The 20,879-nt window shown below is 43.7% G+C and overlaps 1 protein-coding gene and 1 long non-coding RNA gene across 3 annotated transcripts in view; one reads left to right on the top strand and one right to left on the bottom strand.

Annotated features, from left to right (window-relative positions):
* LOC103101546 (neurotrophin receptor-interacting factor homolog) overlaps positions 1 to 3,935 on the bottom strand; it is a 44,430-nt gene extending 40,495 nt beyond the window's left edge. The window contains exons 1-3 of one of the 2 annotated variants that reach the window (XR_008918217.1): positions 3,849 to 3,935; positions 3,530 to 3,671; positions 3,139 to 3,265 (exon numbers count right to left, since the gene is read on the bottom strand). Coding sequence is in view for 1 of the 2 variants with exons in the window: in XM_056825785.1 (XP_056681763.1) it covers positions 3,139 to 3,265; positions 3,530 to 3,565 (163 nt within the window). In the remaining variant the exon portion in view is untranslated. Of the gene's footprint in view, positions 1 to 3,138; positions 3,266 to 3,529 lie in introns of both variants that reach the window. The other variant, XM_056825785.1, reaches the window with a different exon arrangement.
* A 46-nt stretch (positions 3,936 to 3,981) lies between these two features.
* Positions 3,982 to 19,623, top strand: LOC103094640 (uncharacterized). Its single transcript, XR_008918218.1, has 3 exons — positions 3,982 to 4,227; positions 11,440 to 17,977; positions 18,920 to 19,623. It is a non-coding gene; the product is annotated as an uncharacterized LOC103094640 (long non-coding RNA).
* The last annotated feature ends 1,256 nt before the right edge of the window (positions 19,624 to 20,879 follow it).

The following is a 20,879-nucleotide window of genomic DNA, read 5'->3' as shown; positions in this document are numbered from 1 at the left end:
GTCTGATTCTAGGGATCAAAAAAGGAGCACAGACTTTATCTACATAGTGCCATAGACACACAGATTTAACCTGGAAAAGTGCCAAAAGAGTACACAGGACAAAAGAAAACAATGTACATGGGATTGATGAATTTCTATACCAATATGAAATGATTTGAACCTAATGTGAGACTCAAAGTTGAGGCCCTTGACATATGTTAAGAAGCAGGACTCCTTGAACCACACTCCTTGTAAAATACTTTTTATGAAAATGCCTAAAAATTGGCTAGTCTGGCTCCTCTATCCCTGAGAAATGATGAAATATCAGACCAGGACATGACACTTCCATTTTTATAAGAAAATCTAGTTTCTCTCTTAAGATATGGCAACTTCCTGTAGTCCTGACTTATAGTAGGTAAATACATTACTGTAATTTTTTCCCCTACAGACTTGTGGGATAAAAATTACTTTAATTGGACCCTAATAACAAGGGCCTGTTATAAATTTATTTTTTTTAATTCAGAAATTTTATATACATAGTTTTTGATATTTTGATTCTGATTTTGGCTTTTTTCACTCAAAACTTAAATTTTTTCCTTTATTTATTTTTCTTTTATGTTTTTTATTTTTTTGATTCGTCTCCTAAGGAGACAGAGTGAAAATTAAGGAAATTCCTTAATAACACTCCCTAACATGACATAATTTCTCATAGTCTTGGGGATCGTTAAAGTCCCAATGAGGATCATTTTCAGGCCAGTGTACTGTACTGTATGTACCCCAAGCCTCATTAGTGAGCCTGATAACGTTATCTTTTTCCCTTTTGGTTAGTAATTAATCTAATAGATATTGAAAATCAATCCAGTTTGGATCTAATTGCCTGTATATTGTTTCAAGCTTTTTTATAACTGCTATGGGTTCCTCCTCAAAAAAAAGAGTACACTATTTAAATCCCTCCATATCTTGAGGGGTAAATTGTCTTTGGTACCTAATAGTTACTAATTCTTTCTTCTTAGGAATAAAAGTTGGTACTTCTCATAAAGGGAGTCTATTAGGGATTGTATCTTCTTTCTTTTGGTATTTGGTTTTAGTTGCCTTTGTGGGAGAATTAGAAACAGTATAAGAGACCGGCTGGGTCATATGAGAGAGAGTTTCATTTTGTTGTTATAGTTTTAGCCATTTGAGAGATACTATCTTCAACTTTAGAGAGTTTGATTTTGGTGGACAATAGTTTTAGTCAATTGAGAGATGCAGTCCTCAAGATATATAACTCTAGTCTCCATTAATCTCTTTCAGTTGTTCCTTTTCTTAGTAAGAATTAAACTAAATACTTGATACAGTTAGTATCCTTGAAACAATCTGGACAGAACAAATACTCCCATAAGTGGTACTAACATGAGACAATTCAAAACTGTGAGTTGTAAAATCTCAATGAAGCTCCTCAGTATTGGGAGTTGTCTGAGGTAAATTGGAACCATCTCCTTTACTACACATACCATGATATCTAGCACCATGGTTACACCTCTACTTGTTCCTATTATTGATAAGGAACAGAAAAAAAATAGATTAATCAAACTCCTACCTGGCTCGCCAGGCTATGAAGGGTTAAAAATTTTGGTAGGAGTTTGAACAAAGGTCTGGAGAGAGGTTTGGTAAACATAAAACATTTAGTTTATCATTAGGAAAGTTCAGATACTAAACTCATTACCATTCCTCCAATCCTCCCATCTTCTTACTTTCTTAGTGATCTCCAGAACACTCCTCACCCAATCATGCACTCTTCATCCTCCCTTGAAAACTCACATCCACTCCTATTCAACATAATGGAAAGTCCTATTGATTTTTCCTTGGTGCCATCTCTCTCCTACCCCCCCCCCCTTCTCTCCCAACATTGCCACTTTCTGGAATCAGGCCTGAGGTATGCCAAAAGCCTACTTCCTGGTCTCACGGCCTCAAGTCTCTCTCTAGTCCAAACCATCTTACAGCAGATATTCACATTCCTCTTCCTAAAAGGCATTTCTGATCATGTCACTCCTTCCTCAAGAAACTCCCTTTGTACCCTCTCTCCAGGATCAAATAGAAAACCCTCTGGCTGGCTGTCAAAGCCTTTCATCCTCTCCCCCTCTTCCCTTCCCTGTCATCCCTCACGTCTCTCCTTTCCACAAATGCAATAGTCAGTGGTACAGGCCTCCTTTTGTTCCTTGACCAGGATACTTCATCCCCTGACTCCCTAGGTTTTCTCTGGCTGCTCCTCAGATAAACAATGCTCCCCTGACTTCCCTCAGATCCCCCAAAAAAAAACACTTGATTCCACCCTAAGTCTTGACTAGGCTTCCTTAACCTTGGGCTCTTCCCTCTCTAGATGAGCTCCAATGAATCCTAGATTTGGTGGGTTTCTACATAGCTGTGTGGGTGTTGTCTTGCCCTCTAGACAGGGAACTCCTTGAGAGGAGGGCTTCTCCCTTGTCTTTCTTTGCATTCCTGGGCTAACTACAGGATCTTCATACATTCTTTATGGTTTGAATAAACCTAGAAAATCTAGGACTGACCTTTCATCTTAAATGGCCTCCCCCCTTTCCCCAGGCTTTCGGGAGAGCTTCATGATCCACATTTCCCAACAGGGGATTCTCAGAGGATGATCACAGAAGTGAACAGAAAGTCCATGCAGGAAGAGACTGAGGCTCAGAGCTTACTTGCCCAGGATCCAGCTGGGTTAACTTGTCGGAAGAGAAATGCTGGGCCCATCACACCTTTCACTACAACCCACAGACACCCCACCTTGGGAGAAGAGCGGGCCTACACACTCACTGGGGCAGGAGTTCCTCGAGCCTCTCTGCTCCAGCAGCCAAGGAGCTTCACCCCCCCCCAAAAAAAATGGAGATCCAATCGTCTTGGGGATCCGGCAGCCCTGGTCACAAGGAGTAAGGAAGGGGTGAGGGCCAAAGCAAGGGACAATAACTCAGACCTTCCCAATTCATGCCCCATCCAAAGGAGGGGAGTGCCCTGGCTGGGGTTCCTGTCACCTCCCACCACAGACACCACAAAGCCAAGTGCAGCTTCGGGCATTCCTAGGCCCACCCAGAGGATCCTGGGAAGGCACTGCATCTGGCCTCTCCAATCTCATCTCTCCCCAGAGGCGGGCGAATGCCCAGAGGAGCTTACCCGCGCAGAGCACGTTCTGGGCGTTCTCCAGCATGACCTCCCGGTACAGCTCTTTCTGAGAAGGCTCCAACAGGCCCCACTCCTCCAGGGTGAAGCTCACAGCCACGTCCCTGAACGTCACTGACTCCTAAGGCAAGAAAAGTCCCGAGACTTGGGCTCCACGACTCCTCGGGGCTCTGTCTACCCTCACCCGCTGCCTGCCTGGAGGAGCCCCAAGCACCCCGGGGATCTGCCCCAAACTACCAACAGGACCCCAGGACGAGGGGAGGGGACGGGCCTGAGGAGGCCCAATTCTGCCCTCCCACAACACTGCTCACCTGAGGAAGCCTCCTTAGCTCCGCCCGGTCCCACCTGGCTGATAGTGTCAGGGCTGGGGGCCAGCCACACTCACCTGGGATGGGGGTCTCGGGGCCTCACGGGCCATCATCGCCTCTGGCTGCAGGCCGGACCGGGGTCACGGTCTCCCGTCTTCTCTCCCGAGGCAGAACGCTGGCTTGCCCTCGGAGGCTGCCCTCGGGGGGACAGACTGCACCCTATGGGAGGGAGGTGGGGGTGTCACACTGGGACAGGAAGGAGACTTCCGTCTTCCGAGCTGCTTCTCTTGCGCTCGTTCCCCACCCCGGCCTCTTACAGAGCCCCGGGAAGCCGGAGGGGTGTGGGATTCCCGCCACGCTAAGAGGAGGGTCAGCCTCAGGGAGCCCAACCCTAACCTGAACAACCAGAACACTCCCTGTCATCAGACCCGGAACATGAAGCCAATGGGACACCGGCGGGGGCGGGCTGGGCTTTGACCGGACGTGATTGGTTCTGACATCAGGCCCCGCCCACTCCCCGCCCCTGGGCGTTTTACTCGCCCCACCCACCACTCCCGGAAATCTGCTGGTGGGGACTGGTAATAGTCCCGGGGTTGCGAGCCCTAGAGCTGGGGTGCCGGAAGAGCTGTGCACGGGACCGTGGCTAACCATGCGCGCTGCTTCCACCGCCGGACCCTGGTCCGTAAGACTAAGAAAAACCACAGGAAGCGTCCACAAAAATTGATGCTGAGCAAGGACAGAAGAGGATCTTGGGGCTTTACTCGTAAGGCGGACTGTGAGTCTGAGCGCACGCAAAGGTTTAAAGTCAGGCTTGCCTCTGAGACCACGTGGACAAACATGGGCGTGGCTAGGGGAGTGAGGGGAGGGGGAGAAAGGGCCGGGCCCAATCGGCTTCCTCCCATCTTGAGCCTTCCAGGCTGCCCTATGGCTAGGCGAGGTGTGTGCCGGGATTGAGCAAGCGCATGCGCATAATCCGACTTTAACTTTTTGGTTCCTGGGGACTAAACTTGGAGCATGTGGTCACTGCTAGAGGCATCGGAGGTCCTGTGTAGAGGCAGAAGGTTAACAGAGCAGAGGCTATGGAGGAGGACCTGTGAGGAGGGGAGGCTCAGAATCCGATGCCCCCCCACCTGCCGTTCCTCATCCCCCACACTCCCCCTTTTCTCCTCACCCCCAACCCTAAACCAGAAGGTAGAGTTTAATTAAAAAAAATAAAAGCGAAGTAGAGAATTGTCCCTTTGGGAAATAACGGGGAACACGAGATCTTGACAAATATACAGCGTGTGGCACCTGCCTTGTGCCTCAGAGGTGCCGGTGCCTAAAGGTGCCCCCCACCCCACCCCGTGCTGTAAGGCCAGGGGCTGAGTGTCCCAGATGTAGGGTATCCAAGTGACCCTGTGGGGAGAGGTGTGGGTGGGGGTCCCCAGGAAACGAAAGTATCCCATGTGATTAAGGCACCAAAGTTGTCCATGAAGCCGCACTTTTAGCCTCTGATGAGCCCAGTTTGGGCTCTCCAAGGAGAACCTGTGAACCCAGATTCCAGCTCCTTCCATGGCCACTGCCTCGTTTCCTCAAGCTATCTTACATGGAGGATGTCTGGAATGATGGGATTCATTTCCTTCTCTTCTACGTCCACTCCTTGGTCATTTTGGACAAGAAGCTCTCAGTGAGAGAGCCAGCAATTCTTCCTTCATGTCCTCCCCTACTGCCACTGACCAACTCACTCCCTCACCCCCAGTGCAAGGAGAAGCCTTCCAGCTGCCCTCCTGACATAGTTTTTTACTGTTCCAAATCCTCTCCCCATGTGGGGATAGACATAATTTAACCTTACTGAATGTCTTTTGATTCTCTTTCTTGTTTACCTTTTTATGCTTCTCTTGAGTCTTGCGTTTGAGAGTCAAACTTTCCATGAGCTCCAGTCTTTTCATCAGGAATGTCTGCAACTCCTCCTTTTCACTGAATATCCATTTTTTCCCCTGAAGGATTATGCTTAGTTTTCCTGGGGAGGTGATTCTTGCTCCTTTGCTTTCTGTTATATCATATTCCAGGTCCCTCACATCCTTTAATATAGAAGCTGCTAAATCCTGTGTTAAACTGACGGTAGCTCCAGGATATCGCAATTGTTTCTTTTTGACCTCTTGAAGTATTTTCTCCTTGACTTGAGTTTTAGAATTTGGCTATAATATTCTTGGAAGTTATCCTCTTGGAATCTCTTTTTAGAAGTTGATTGGTGGATTCTTTCAATTTCTGTTTTACCCTCTGATTCTAGAATATCAGGGCAGATTTCCTTGATGATTTTTTTAATTAAAAATTTTATTTAATTAATTTAGAATATTTTTCCATGGTTACATGATTCATATTCTTTCCCTCCTCTCGTCCCCTCACCCCCCAGAATAATTCCAGTGGGTTTTACATATGTCACTGATCAAGACCTATTTCTATATTATTAATATTTGCATTAGGGTGATACCTTAGAGTCTACATCACCAATCATATCCCAATCAACCCAAGTGATCAAGGCCTTGTTTTTCTCCTGTATTTCTTCTCCCACAGTTCTTTCTATGGATGTGGATAACTGTTCTTTCTCATAAGTCTCTCAGAATTGTCCTGGATCATTGCATTGCTGATAGTAGAGAAGTCCATTCAGTTGTGCCACAGTCTATCAGTCTCTGTGTGCAATATTCTTCTGGTTCTACTCCTTTCACTCTGAATCCTTGATTATTTCTTGAAAGATGCTGTCTAAGCTCTTTTTTTTATTATGACTTAAAGTTAGTTCAATAATTCTTAGATTATCTCCTCTGAATTTATTTTCCAAGTCAAGTTTTTTGCCAGTGAAATTTTTTACATTTTCTATTTTATTCCATTCTTTTGACTTTGTTTCTTGATGTCTCATGAAGTCATTAGCTTCCACTTGCACAAGTCTCATTTTTAAGACACAATTTTCTTGTGTGAGCTTTTGTACCTCCGTTTCCATTTGGACAGTTCTACTTTGTAGAGAGTTCTTTTCCTCAGGGAATTTTTGTACCTTTTTTCCAAAGGACCACTTCTGTCCTTCAAGTAGTTTTTCTTTCAGTGCATTTTTATGTATCTTTTTCCATTTGGCCAATTCTGTTCTTTACAGAATTTTCTTCTTTGGATTTCTGTGCTTTTTTTTTTTAATCAATTGGTCTATTCTGTTTCGAGGTGGGGTTTTTTAGGATATTAATTCAGTATTTTTTTTGTACCTCTTATCAAACTGTTGACACTTTTTTCATGATTTTCCTATATCACTCATTTCTTTTCCTAATTTTTCCTCTGTCTCTCTCATTTTCTTTTTAAAATCCTTGTCACGGTCCTTTGTTAATTCTTTTCGGCTTGGGCTTGGGCTTGAGAGCAATTCATATTTTTCTTGGAGTCTTCAGATGCAGCAATATTAACTTTGTTTTCTTCCTCTCAATTTGATTTTGGTCTTCCCTGTCACCAAATTAACTTTCTTTGTTGTTTCTTTTTGTTGTTCTTGGTTGCTCATTTTCCAGCCTTTTTCTTTAATCTAAAAAAATAAATGCTAAAGCCCTAAGCTCCATACCTGTGGTGAAGGGAGCACTGTTCCAACCTTTGAGGTTCTTTGTGCAAATGCCTTCAAAGCTAACTCTGGGAATCTATTTGCCTTCTATTCTTCCAAACTGGTAAGATATAAGGAGAAGTGTGTTTGATACTCTCCTGGCCTGTTCTCTGGTCTAAGAGTATCCTTACAAGAGCACTCTTTTTCCCCTTGGAACTGTGTCCAGGGTCTCTGGCTCTCCTATAACTACAAGTGCTGGTGTATGCTGGTGCTTGTCCTCTTCTGGGACTGTGCCCTAGAACTGTGACCTGACTCTAGATATGGGCAGTGTGGCAAGTCTTGCACCCAGAGCCAGCAAAGGGTCCCCTGTAATCTCCTTATGGGAAGTGATCTAACTCCCCCTTTATTGTCGGGGGATGACAGCTCTGGAAGCCTTGGCTGCTGATTCAGCTGCTACCTTGGTAAGTTGTTTTGCATTCTGCTTGCACCCCAATGTGCTAGATCTTTATTGGAGACCTTCTAAGTTTTTAGGGCTGAAAAATTATTTCTTTTTCCATAATTCACCATGAGGCATTATAGCAGTATTTTGGAGGGGTATTTTGTAGATTACTTGATTTTCTTTATAGATTTAGTTGTCTACAAACAAGATACTCCATCTCTTGGCTCTATGTATTTTCTTTGCCATCCCTGAAATCCCAATTAAATCCCATCTTCTATAGGAAGCCTTTCCCAATCTCTTCATTCCAGTTCCCCCTGCCCCCTTCTTTTAGTAGTTTCCTGCTTATCCTGTTTCTAACTTGTCTCTTTCATTAGACAACTGAGACTGTCTTTTGCTTCTTTCTGTATTCCCAGAGCTTAGGACAATGCCTAATATATAGTATATACTTAATTAAATCCTTACTGATTTGACTGACTGAAAAAGAAAAACCTCCATATACATCAAAATATAACAACAATGTGGAAATTTAATACTGCCCAGTAGCCCATTCTTTGGTACTGGTTTTAAAGAAAGAAAGGTTTAATCTTAAACTTGAAACTACAACTTTGTTTCTTCCCCCAAACACTTGTGGAATAAGAATGGAGACAAAGCCTTTTGTTTATCTGTAAGTAAGCCTCTAGGGATAGTAGAGAAAAAATGGTAGGGTAGAGAAGTCTCCTAAATGCTGGCATCTACACATCCCCTGTCTCTTGCCCAGAATGAGTTTGGAGTCCTCCAGTCAGGGGCTTTGGAAAAGAGCATCATGAAGAACATAAAGTGGAATACTGTGAGGAAGTAGGGGCATTTTCCTGGGAATCCAGACTGTGGAGGTATACATAGAACCACCTCTCAGTTCTCAGCAGAGAAGACAAGGCAGTTGTCTACATGTGGCTGGTGCCTTCTTTTTCTCTGGTCTGCTTTTCATTCTTTAATAAATAATTATGAATTAATATGTAGTCTCCATCTTAGTTTAATCTTAACACCGATGTGGTAGCACAAAGCTGAGAACACACTAGTTAGCCTTTGATTGGAGAACCAATAAAAACCTGATGCACATTTTTGTCCTGGTAGAAACAACAAACATGATAAGTAGAAAGATGAAAATGCATGAACTGATGTAATGAGTAATTGCTGATTTTTCTTCTTTTTCTTTTAAAAATGCCTTTGTTGGAGCAACTAAGTGGCTCAGTGGATAGAGAATCAGGCCTGGAGACAAGAGGTCCTGGATTCAAATGTGACCTCAGATACTTGCCAGCAGGATTACCCTGGACAAGTCATTAACCCCAACTGCCTGGCCCTTACTGTTCTTCTGCCTTAGAACTGATATGATTCTAAGACAGAAGGTAAGGGTTTTTAAACAAACATATGTCTTTGTTATAAGGTATGACTTTCTAGAGGGAGATCTGGGCCACACAAGAATTAACTATCCATAAAAATCTATTTTGAGGAAAAGGAAGGTAGAAGAAGGACTCTGTGACCCTTGGGTCTGGATTCCATGGAGAAGGTCTGTGGAGCCACCAGAGGCCAAGTCAACCAACCGAACACTTGAGGAGCATTGTGTACTACTATGTGCCTGGCCCTGGGCTAAGGACAATCCCTGCCCTCAGGCCAGACCATCACCCAAAGAAATTAAAAGGGTTTTGTACAAACAAATCTAATGCAGAGTAAATTGAAAGGAAAGCAGGGAACTAGGAAAATTTTTACTTTATTTCTCTGAAAAAGGCCTCACTTCTCAAATACATAGGGAAGCAAGCAAAATTACAAAAATAAGAGCCATCTCCCATTTGATAAATGGTCAAAGGATATGATCCAGCAATTTTCAGAAGAAATCAAGCACTCAGTAGTCACATTTTTTACAAACTCTTAAATCATTAATAAGTAGAAAAATTCTATTAAAATAATTCTGAAATACTACTTCACACCTACCAAATTTGATAACATGACAGAAAAAGAAGATAGTAAATATTAGAGGGAATGTGGAAAAATGGGGACACTAATGCACACCTGGTAAAATTTGGACCAACCCCAACCCTAACTTTTAATTCTGGAAACTGATTTGGAATTAAAGGGTTATAAAACTGCATTCCCTTTCACCCAACAATAGATCTATATCCCAAAAAGACAAAGAAAATTAAAAAAAAAAAACCCAGAAACTAAAAAGGACCTGTTTGTACAAATACATTTATAGTAGCTCTTTTTGTGGTGAAAAAAGAATTGAAAATTAAGGAGATGTCTATCAGTTTGGAAACAATAGGGAATAAGTTGTGGCATAGGATTGTAATGAAATACTATTATGCAATAAGAAATGAGGGGGATGGTTTCAGGAAAACTTGGGAAGAATTAAATGAACTGATGCAAAGTGGAGCAGAATCATTAATGTAACAATGATCAACTATGAAAGATTTAACTACTCCAATTAATGCAATGATCCACAAAGACAGAGGTCTCACAATAAAAAGTATTACTGAATGCCAGTGAGGAAGAACTGATGCACTCTTGAGTACAGATAGTAACATTAGAATTCCCGAGTCTGAAAGTTGGGAAAGTGTGACCAAATGAGGAGAGTGCCCCAGGGTGCTGGAGAAATGATAAGGGGTCTGGATAAGAGTTAGGGGCAGGGAACTGGGCCAGGAGGGAGGCCTGGGAGGAATATATGTTCCCCATAGTTCTGGAGCACATTCACAATGAAGACAAACAGGGAGAATGAGGCCCAATGAAAAGTTTTGTTGCCTATTTAAATCTATAATATTATTTATGTTATTATTGTGCTTCTGCATTTTCTCAGATTGCGATTTTTTTGGAAACCAATGTATAAGAAAGCTTTGAATTTGAAAATTTATTCCTGAGGGTAATAAGTTGTATCCTCAAAAAATTAACTCCTCTTTTGATCTGGACACTGAAATGATGAATCAAGCTGTTAAAGAATGTGGTTACAACATTTAAAAACTTGTGTTCAATTGAAAACATCTTGCTTTAATATTATAATCATTATTATTTACTATGTATTAAAAGAACAGGAAGACTTGTAAGTTCTCCCTATGTGTGAGGTTCTTTGGGGACTGTTAAAAATCCTGAATTTTCTGTTAAAATTTTTTTTTAAATCATGAGCATTCATCAGGAATATCAGCAATCTGAGTGTTTATTTAAGATATAACATAGTGGGAAAATAAGCAGTAAAGGCAAGACCCTGCTAAAGGAACAAGGCCTGATTCTAAGTGACCAAGCATTTCTTTTATACAGAGCCAGTTTGGGATTCTTATCTACAAATATGCTTATCAGAATGGGCAGGAGAGTCAAGAATTTCCTTTGGTCATCTGGACCAGATACTGTAGGGTTGACTGTTCAGATATCAACACCAGATGTTCAGGCTACCAAATGTTCAAAGAACAGTTTGTCAGATACTTGGAATTCCTTCATTTGGATATCTGGTTAGACATGGTCTGCAACTGGTTCAGGGCTGCCTGGTGCTCCACTTGAACCCAAGTAATAGACCTCTGCTATTGAAATTTAGCCCAAGTATGATATATTCCTAATAGTCACATTCTACTGTAATGATTAAAATTCTCTGGAGACTGTATTGATTTATAATAATTTATTGGTAAAAATTGGAGAAAGATCACTGGGCTGCCCTAACTAAAAAGCCTCTCCAGGCTTCCTTGGCTCCAACAATGTGAGATGAGCCAGTGAGATGAACTGAGTCACCTCGCTCCCCTTTCTCCTTTCCCTTCTAGGGGTCACTTAGTTATGACACTGCAGGGCTAGGGGACCAGTTTCCTCTAACCACATCCTCTACTGTAGATGGCAAAGAGAAAAAAGGGAAAGTGTACAAGCACGTTCATCATTACAGAGGCTTTTTATTATTATTCCTATTTCTTTTTTATCTTATTTAATTCACACAGTTACGGCTTATCAAACAGAGGATTCCTTATAAGTGAATAAAAGCAATTTGATTAAATTTCTTCTTACAGATGTTATCCTCATTTTCAAAAACAAAAAGAAAATGAAGAAAGAAAAGAAAAAAAAGAATGTAAAGAAGAAAAAAAAGAAAAGAACAAAGCCTGCACACTTTTATTAGCCTGTATTTTGAGACCATTGTCAGGCATAAGGTAGTCCCTCTTAAAAGGATGCAGCTGCCAACCTGTTGAGACTTTGTCCAGCTACCAAGTTTATGTTTAAGGAACGGCCTTTGGGCAACCCAGAAACATTGGGGAAAACAACACCTGAATAAATTTGCATGCTGAGGATAACATAAAATGATAGGAGTCAATTCAATGCAAAGCTTTACTGAAAGCAAAAGAGGACTAACATACAACTCAGGCATACACGCTGAAAAAAATCAAATAAATGTTGTTTTGGCATTTTATATTCCATTCCTTTCTATAAAATTGATTCTTAAAACAAACAAAAATCCTTACCTACTGTCTTGGAATTAATTATATATATATCCATTCCTAGGCAAAAGAGTGGTAAAGGCTAGGCAATCAGAGTTAAGTGACTTGCCCAGGGTCTCATGGCTAGGAAGTCTCTGAGGCCAAATTTGAACCCAGGACTTCTCATCTCCAGACCTAGTGCTCAAACCACTGAGACACCCAACTATTCCCCGCTGTAATTGATTCTATTCTGCAACTGCCTGGGCCAATTTGCTTTCTTTCTCCTTTAAAAATACTAATCAATGAATTTATTATGGATATAAACTGATTTTATACTCTACTTGCTGTACTAAAAAGTATCTTTTGTTTATATAATTGAAGGGAAGCTCATAAGTGAACTTCTCTTCAGGCCAGGTGCAAGGATGCCAAGGAGACTCTTGTTATACAAAAATAAACTATTGAGAATATAAGGATATACAAGGATTTCTAACTCTAAGGGATTCTAACCCCACCCAAATAAAACTCCCTGGTTCCACAAGGAACAACTTCTCCTGTTTCCTGTGGGAAGGAAATCACTTTAAAAGACTGATGATCCTTCCTGATCTGACTAACCCAAATTTTCCCTATTCTTCAATAAACTAATACTATTTCCTTATAAGAAGTATATAATTCTTAACTTTGTCTCCAAGTTATAAAAATAATAAAGGCTACCTGGCTGAGCCTCAGCAAGAACCAAGTTAGGACTCTGAGCCTTAATAGACTCAGAGTCCAAATCAAAGACCAGGTCTTTCTTTGGTCTCCCCTGTAAAGATTAAATTTTAGGGAATATGGGGAGACTGAGGCATCTGAGGCAGGTAGAAATTAGTTTCTCTCTGCAAGGAGTATTATATTTTTTAGAGGTTTATTAAAGGTTAAAGATTAAAGAATATACAAGTAAGAAACATGTGCCTAGGCCAGAGACCTAGACAAAATAACCTCACATCACGCAAGAGACCGCCTGCTCCAAAACGGAAGTCCAAAAAGAGCCAAGAGAGAGCGACCCTCAAAAGCCTTTGAATCAGCTTAAATACCTTCTTGATCTCAGCCCAGGTGAGATTACAAGGCATTCTGGAGAAGTGGAGCAAAGGCTCGTGGGGATTGTAGTCCTGTATTTGAGTCTATTTTTTACATTCCCCCGTGTGATCATTTTTGGAAAAATTAATTTTTCCCCAAAAGAGAGTTAATCCTGTCTTTAGTCTAGTGAGTTACTAAGTAAGGGTACTTAAGTTATTGTTATTCCAAAGTGTTAACTCTAACTAGTCAAAGAGAACAAAGGATTCCCTTTTCTCAAGTCCAAACTCAGAACAGACAAAGAGAACCAAGAATTTCCTTTCACAAAATGGAAAGTAGAAGGTACTGCTCTGTGCTCAAACCCTCCTCAGAAAAGGTGAGCAAGTGCCTGTCTCCAAGAATGGATCAGCTCTGCAGCTGTCTCTTAATGGCGCCAATACTGGCTTTCTTTCTGGGCTCAGGGACAGAGGAGCTTCTTAGGGCTCTTTCTGGCCTGTGACCTCTCCCATGACTTGGAGATTCCAGGGTACCCCATGCTCCACTACAAAGTGACTGGCTCAGGGTCTCACAGCAAGAAAGTGTCTGATTTCAGATGGGAACCTAGGCCCTTCCATCTCTTGACCTGGCTCTCAATCCCTGGAGCTGCTGAGCTACCCCCCCTAGTCCTGTAGAATGAAGGGAGATCTGGGGTCTTGCTAAGAATCCATCCAAGATGCAGGTGGGTGCCATGAAGTCTGTTCTCTCTGCATCCTTGGCTGTCTTTTCGGAGGTCAGGTCTGCTATCACGGTGACCCTCACTAGTCACAAGATGGAAGGAGGGGGCTCTCCACATTTCATCCAAACCTACTGTTTTCTGTCATCCATAATCCTGTGGACTTTTCCAATTCTGTTTTCCATCTACGATGCTGCCTGATCTTTGTTCTCTTGTTCTTCTCTGGATCATATGAAGGTGAGGAAGGCCTGCCTGGTGGTCTTTCCATTTCCTGGTATTTTTCCCTGAGTTGGTTTTAGAGCACCTTTAGAAGCACTTTTACAGCCACCTTCAATGGGAGACTGTTTGAGTGGTCTCAGAACTTTTGGGTCTAGTCTTAGAACAATGGTTTCCATTCCTCTCTCAGAACCAGCCTAAACTTAGAGCAACCCAGGACTTTCTCTGGGGGCTTCTAAGGGTCTGCCTTTAGCCCACAGGCATTCCCACATTTGGTATAGTCAGAGTTTCACTGTGTAAGAATTCTGTTATGGTCACTAACACTTGTATTTTAACTTAGGCTTTCCCTTTGGAAGGCTTCCAGGGGCCTCCCTCCAGGACCAGGTTCAGTAAGACAAGCCCCTGATGGGTCCTAAAATCGGGTTTATTGTTTCTTTTTCCCAAAGGGTTTCCCATACATCTATCCATAAAGCTTTGCTCCAACCAGCATGTCATTGAATGAGGTCTGAGTGGTACCAAAGGCTTCCTTCTCTTCTCCCTTTGGTTTGACTGTCATGAGTTCAGGAAAGGCCTTTAGGGGGGCCAAGTGGAGGGAACTGTAAGCCACTGGACTGGAATGATCCCTCTGGATGGAATGAATGCAGAGAACGAGCCATTAGAGAACTCCTAGTGGAATGGAATCAGTGGGGGACTGGAAATAACAAGAGCACCCAAGGAGCAACCGTAAGGGTCTTTAATCCCAAGGCAAGGGGATTGCAACTCAGGCTCATCTGCCAGCTGTAGAGTACAGGAACCCCCAAAGAGGGCCAGAAGCTGCAGGGTAGGAAGACACTTGTGTAGGAGGAGTGATTCACAGCTCCCTGGATCAAAGGGATCCAGGTGGGATTACCATCTGTTTTTTGAAGTCTTTACCTTCTCTTAGTAACCACTCTAAAGGTAGAAGGTCCGGCACCTAACACATGGGAATTAAGTGATTTGCCCAGGGCCACATAGCTGGGAAGTGTCTGAGGTCACATTTGACCCCAGGTCCTTCCAACTCCAGACCTGGAGCTCAGATCTATTGAGCCACCCAGCTCTCCCTGGGATCTGAACAACTCAAGGGCTCCAGGTGTGATCCCTACATTCTCATTAGTATCTCCAGACCTTCTCCAGCTTTGAGGCAGTGAAGTGCAGGTGCCCCCCTCTGATAACTGCATTTAGGAGCCCTTTAAAGGAAAAGGATTCACTGAGCTCTCAGCAAGTATAGCTAAGTGTTGGTTCTCTCAGAAAGCAGACCTCTGGGGACATAGATATGCCGGAAAAGAACTACCCTCCTTCCCAGGGTTCCCCAGTGATTCATCATAGAAGCAATTGTATGAGGAATGAGAAGCCAGAAGTGGAGGAAATGAACCCCACCTCCCCTGGGCCTAAGGATGGTACCCTAGAGAGCACCCTACTCGAGGGAATGGCAGCATTTGGAATTAGTCACTGGAATAGAAAGTGATTCTCCCCTGCCCCCTCTCTACCCCATACTAGGCAGCAGTGGTGTTCCTCAAGGCATTTGTTTCTACTGTCATGAAAGCCTGAGAACAGCCAGGTGGACCAATAGATAGAACATAAGACTTGGCGTTGCAAAGACCCAAGTTCAAATCCAGCCTCAGAAACTTGCTAGCTATGGGACCCCGGGCAAGTTCTTTAGCCCAGTTTGTCTCACTTTCCCCCTCTATAAAATGGGAATCATAACAGCACCTACCCCCTCTGGTGGTTGGAAGGACAAACTGAGGTGATGTTTAGCACAGTGCCCAGCAGAGATGGTGCCATATCAATGCTCATTCTAGGACTAAATAATGATTTTGGGACATGAGTCAAGTCATAACCCTACAGCTCATGTGTGTTTAGAGCTATGACTTACCAAGTCATTCACTTGTAAACTAGAAAGTGCCCAAAGCCTTTGGGACTTGTGTTTATATGGGGTTTTTTTGCTGCTAAAGGAGGTAAGAAAAATGCAAGCAACATTCTGAAGATGCCAAACCATTTTGACTAGATGTACTCAGCCAGGAACCCAGCATGTTCAACAGTCACTAAAGCCTGAGGCATTATTTGAATAACTTCCTTAGAATTCATTGTGATCCAAACAGATATAAAGAAAAAAGAAATTATTAGAAGGATTGGCTTTGGCCAGAAGCTAGAATTATACTATACCATTGTAAGAATTTAAATGTCAGTTTTTATGCTAATATGAAAGTTCATGTGGTTGCTGAATTTAAAAATTAATGCGTAAGTCACAAGTCTGTTAGCCACTCTTAACAATTTAGTTTAACAGAGATATATAGTAAAAGAGAGAAATGTAGGAAGTAAATTGCCTAGCTAGATACCCTGTAATTTCTGTCTGAAGAAGTTCACCTCACCTCTTGGCAAGGGCTCTCAAATCCCGACCTCCACATGGAGTCATGGTAGTCTCTGAGCCAGAAGTCCCAGTGGTGTCTTCAGCAAGGGTTCCACCAACACAGCCTCCTCCAGGAAAGGAAGGCCTCTCCAGAACCAATCTCTCTAGAAGCCAGGAAAAGAAGGCCAGCTACTCACCTAGCAAGCTGACACAGGATCCAGGGAAAGAATCTCCTCCTTCAGTTCAGCTCACCCACACAGAGTGTCCAAAGACAAACTCCAAAGAAGAAGAAATTCAAAGGAGAAGCCCCTTGAACAGGAAGTTCAGGACTTTTTATAGTCCTTTTTCCACATCACTTCCTATCACTTCCCCACTTTACAGGAACCAATCCCAGTCTTTCAATTTGCCTAGCATGGACCAAGGGCCTCTGGAATTGTCACCCACTCTAGCAAGTGATGTGTGAACTCTCTTAGTGTCAGGAAGGGGTACTTTAAGTTTTTATTTTGATTAGTTAAAAATAGGCAAGAGGAAGGTTAATCCTATCTTCACGCCATGTTGGGGAAACCCAGAGATTAGGTATTTATTTTTTAAAAACCCTTTCCCTCTGTCTTGGAATCTATATCAGTTCTAAGGCAGAATTGCAGCAAAAATTAGGCAATTGGGCTTAAGTGACTTGCCCAGGGTCACACAGCTAGGAAATATCTTGAACCCAACTGCAGACCTCCCAATTGCAGGCCTGGATCTATCTACTGAACCATCTAGTTGGGTCTAGAATGAGAAGTTTAACTGGAGGCTCCTGGAGGCAGTCAAGATGGCAGAAAAAGAGGAATCAATTAAGCCTAACTCACCACTTTCCCTTCTCCATAAATGACCTGGAAAATGCACCCATTCAAATGCTGACTGGAAAAAAACAAGAAAAAGTCACAACAAACCATTTTCCAATCTAGGACACCTTAATGAGACAGAAATACAGGATGAAAGACATTATCTGTCCAGGTATACCTGGAGCATTCCAGTGCCCAAGAATGTAAGAAAGACTGGGGAAAAGCATCAAAGCAGAAAGAGATCCATGAACAAAATGAATACTGGATCCATCTCATAGGAGATCTTGAAGGAAAGGACAGATAGTCCCTTATGAAGACCTTTTGGTTCAGGGATATAGAACATGTTATGAGTCCCATCCAATGTAATCCAACCCAAGAAATATTTCTTGAGCACCTGTGAGATACCAGCCACCATGTTAACTGCTGGAGAGCTAATGAATACAAAGAGATACCTCCTGCCCTAAAGGGGCTCACAAGCTAATGGAGAGAAACAATACACAAAAAAAGCAAGAAAGTCAGGGTAGACTGCAGGGGTATCCTGAACGGGGCCATCTTGTTCTGTAGACTTGGGTGGAGAGAATACAGATGCCCAGCCCTGCTCTCTCTCAAGGAAAGCATTGTGTGGAGTTGGTCTCCAACCCTCCAACTCTCTGGTCAGAGGTGAGAAGAGGCTGAAGGAGGTGATTTCAATCAAGGCCTGAATGAACAGCTTGCAGGTGAGTTAAGCAGTAAGGAGCTTAAACTAGTGGGAGGAGCATCTTGTTTGGAGGAGTCCAAATAGGCAGAGTCCATGGGTATATGGAGAATCCCAGCCTGAGAGTTGGGGGATGTGTGATTTCTCAGAGTTCACACCTCTCTGAAGCTACCATAAATAGCAGCTCCTCAGTGGCACTCTCAGAACTGGGAGTCGGCAACAGCAGCACAGAGGAGAAGCTGGGGAAGGAAGGAGCATGGAGGAGCCCAGTGAACGTAAGCACTGCAAGAGAGAGTTTCCTTTACATTGAGACCTTTCTGTGGGGCCCAGTTTTAGGCGCCCATTGAGGCTGAGGGAATCCTGAGGTTACGGATCACATCTAAGCCAACACACACTTGGTGCTTCACCTGTTTATATGGAATGGGCTTGACAAACCTTGAAAGGGGGGCTTAGGACTGACTTGGGTCAAACCCTGGAGGGCCTACACCACTCACTCTCTCCCACAAGTTCAATAACTGAACATACTCCTGTGCCCCTAGTATTTGGGTGCTATGTTCCTGGGATGATCCTTTCTGTTGGGCCCCTCCTTTGTCCAAACCTAGTCCATAGGGAGATGTTGATATCTAAGGATTAATCAGAGTATTGAGGAACCCCCAACCCCCACTGCCACCCTCTTCTCTTTTGACAGTTGGAGTCATAGAGGAAGTCCAAAGAGGGAAAACAGTTTGTGGAGGATGGCCCAGCTGGTGACCCTCAGAGCCAAGATTCTTCTTCATTTGGCCTGTTCCCATCCAACTCCATTAAATACACACACTAAGTAGCTTAGCTACAGGAGGCCTGGGTACAAGTCTCTCTCCAACAATAGCAGATGAATGACCTCAGGAAGTCTTCTCTGTGGACTACATTCCAGTTTCCCCATCCTGATAATGATGGGATGGGCTCGCTTAATCCCAGAAGGCCTCTTTCTGGTTTAAATCTTTTAGCTTGGCAACTCTTCTGCCTGTGGGAATCCTAGCTCTCCTGTACTAGCTGGGACCATAAGTCAGGCCTCCCCAACTTTGAATTTGCAACTGTGGACAATAGAGCTAGAGAGTCCCTCCCTCCCTCCATCCCAGGGCTCCTCCATGGACACTGGAGTAAAAACTAGAGAATCATTTGGACTATAGATGGAAAAATGTCTGCTGTGCCCATCAATGTTGTGATTTCTTTCCCTGCAGGAGACAGGAGTATTCTTGGACTCTATGATAGTCTCCTCATCAGTCTGCAGAACCTCCTCACCTGTCCAGTCTGCAAAAGTTATTACGATAAACCTGTAACCTTATTTAGCGGCCACACCTTATGTCAGTCCTGCCTTCCCCAAGAATCCCAAACTGTCCACATCAAGACCGACTGGAGGATACAGAATATGGCAAACCTGGTCAAGGTGTTGAAACCAAGCCTGGAAGAGCCTCAATCTGTCTCAGAGAGATAGTGCTTCAGGCATGATGAACCCTTCACCCTCCTCTGTGAAGAAGACAAGCAGGAAATCTGCCAGATCTGCAAGTTCTCCATCCTTCACAGGGGCCATAACCTGACCCAACTACAAGACCTAGAAGCATGTCTGGAGGTAAGTTGGCCAAACAAGCCATCTTAGACCTGTGGGCCACCACTGAATTCTCTTCCCCCGGCCTCTCATAGAGAAGAATACAGGAAGCACCACCATCCATCCTGTGTTCAGTCCACCCCCATCCATCCCCTCTGCTGTCCTCCCTGGAAAACAAGTCTCAGTTTCCCATGGACAGCATCATGAGGAAGACAGAATCCAAGATGGAAGGAATCCCTCAACTGGAGCATCTTCCCAGCCTACATTCTGTCATGCCTGCCACCTGCTGGCCTATTTGGTGACTAACCTTGAATAAAGTTTCTTCTCTGACCTATTGGATGTTGTTTCAGAGTCCTAAGATTTGTCTGTGAGTGGTTTCATGGTGGGGAAGAGCATCCTGGGGTTCTTTCAGCCAAACGATGGGCCATGAGTGCCACCCACAAGGAAGCAGGTGATTAAACACAGTGCCAAGGACTGGGTGGAAAACACATAGTCCAGACCATCCAGCGGGCTGTATATGCTGGTTGCTGGGTTGTGGGGAAGGTGGGGAAGAGTTAGGTGCAGGTAGAGGCTCACCTGATCCCCCCTCTCTGGCTCAGAAAGCCCACCTTTCCAGGAACCATTGCCTTTTCCCATACAAGCTGCACACCCTGCCTTCTGCTGTGCCCTGGGATGATTACTTCTCAGGCCAAGCCAAAATCTGCCCTTTGTCAGTTCCACCCATGATCACAGTGTGTGCCTGCTGAGAGGAGGCAGAATCATCCCCATCCCTCTCCTTAGTATGGCTTTCCCAGTATTAGAGGACACCTACTGTGTTACCGCTGAGGCTCATCCCCTTCACAGACAACATCCCTATTTCCTTGTCCAGCTCTCACAGGGCAGGAAGCCAAGACCCTCCTCCATTCTGTTTTTTTTTCCTCCAGACACTCCCTGAATGATGACTCCTCCCTCATTTGTGGTCCTCACCCAGACCTGAACATGATGTTCTAGAACTGCTCTGCCTGGTGCAGAGCTTGATAGGAACAGAAGGTGTCTTTGGATGGCTCTAGAAATGGAAGAAGCCAGTTGATATGGGAAATGGGCAATGATAACCTGTGACTCAAACCTGCCACTTGCATGAGACTCCTTTGGTGGATCATGCCAGCTTCTTCCCAAAATCTTTCCCAAGAGGGAGAGCCTTCACCCTCTCTCACAGCTGAAAGCAAGACAAAGAAACATGTCTTCTGTGCATTTTTTATGGAGAGCCAGTTAAACACTGACAAACACACCACTGGGAGATGGAGTCAGCAAACATATATTAAGCACCTACTGTATACTTAGCAATAGGGGTACCAAAAAAAGGGAGAAGGGCAATCCCTGCCATCAAGGAGCTCCCAGTCTACTGGAGGAGACCATGTAAGAGGAACTCTCTGCAAACAGGATATATGAAGGATACATTGAGAGAATCAAGAAAGATGTCATCAGAATGAAGTGGGGCGCCTGGAAAAGCATTTTGTAGAGGAGGGGTTTAGGGTGGACTTGAACAAAGCAAAAGAACCCAGAAAACAGTTTGATGAATGCCAGCCAAGACATGGAGTCACTTATTCATGGAACCA

The sequence above is a fragment of the Monodelphis domestica genome, chromosome 4 (assembly GCF_027887165.1).
Source record: "Monodelphis domestica isolate mMonDom1 chromosome 4, mMonDom1.pri, whole genome shotgun sequence".
In the NCBI taxonomy this organism is placed as follows: Eukaryota; Metazoa; Chordata; class Mammalia; order Didelphimorphia; family Didelphidae; genus Monodelphis; species Monodelphis domestica.
Note: the sequence above shows the minus strand (reverse complement) of the source record. Positions and strands in the feature narration are given on the sequence as shown.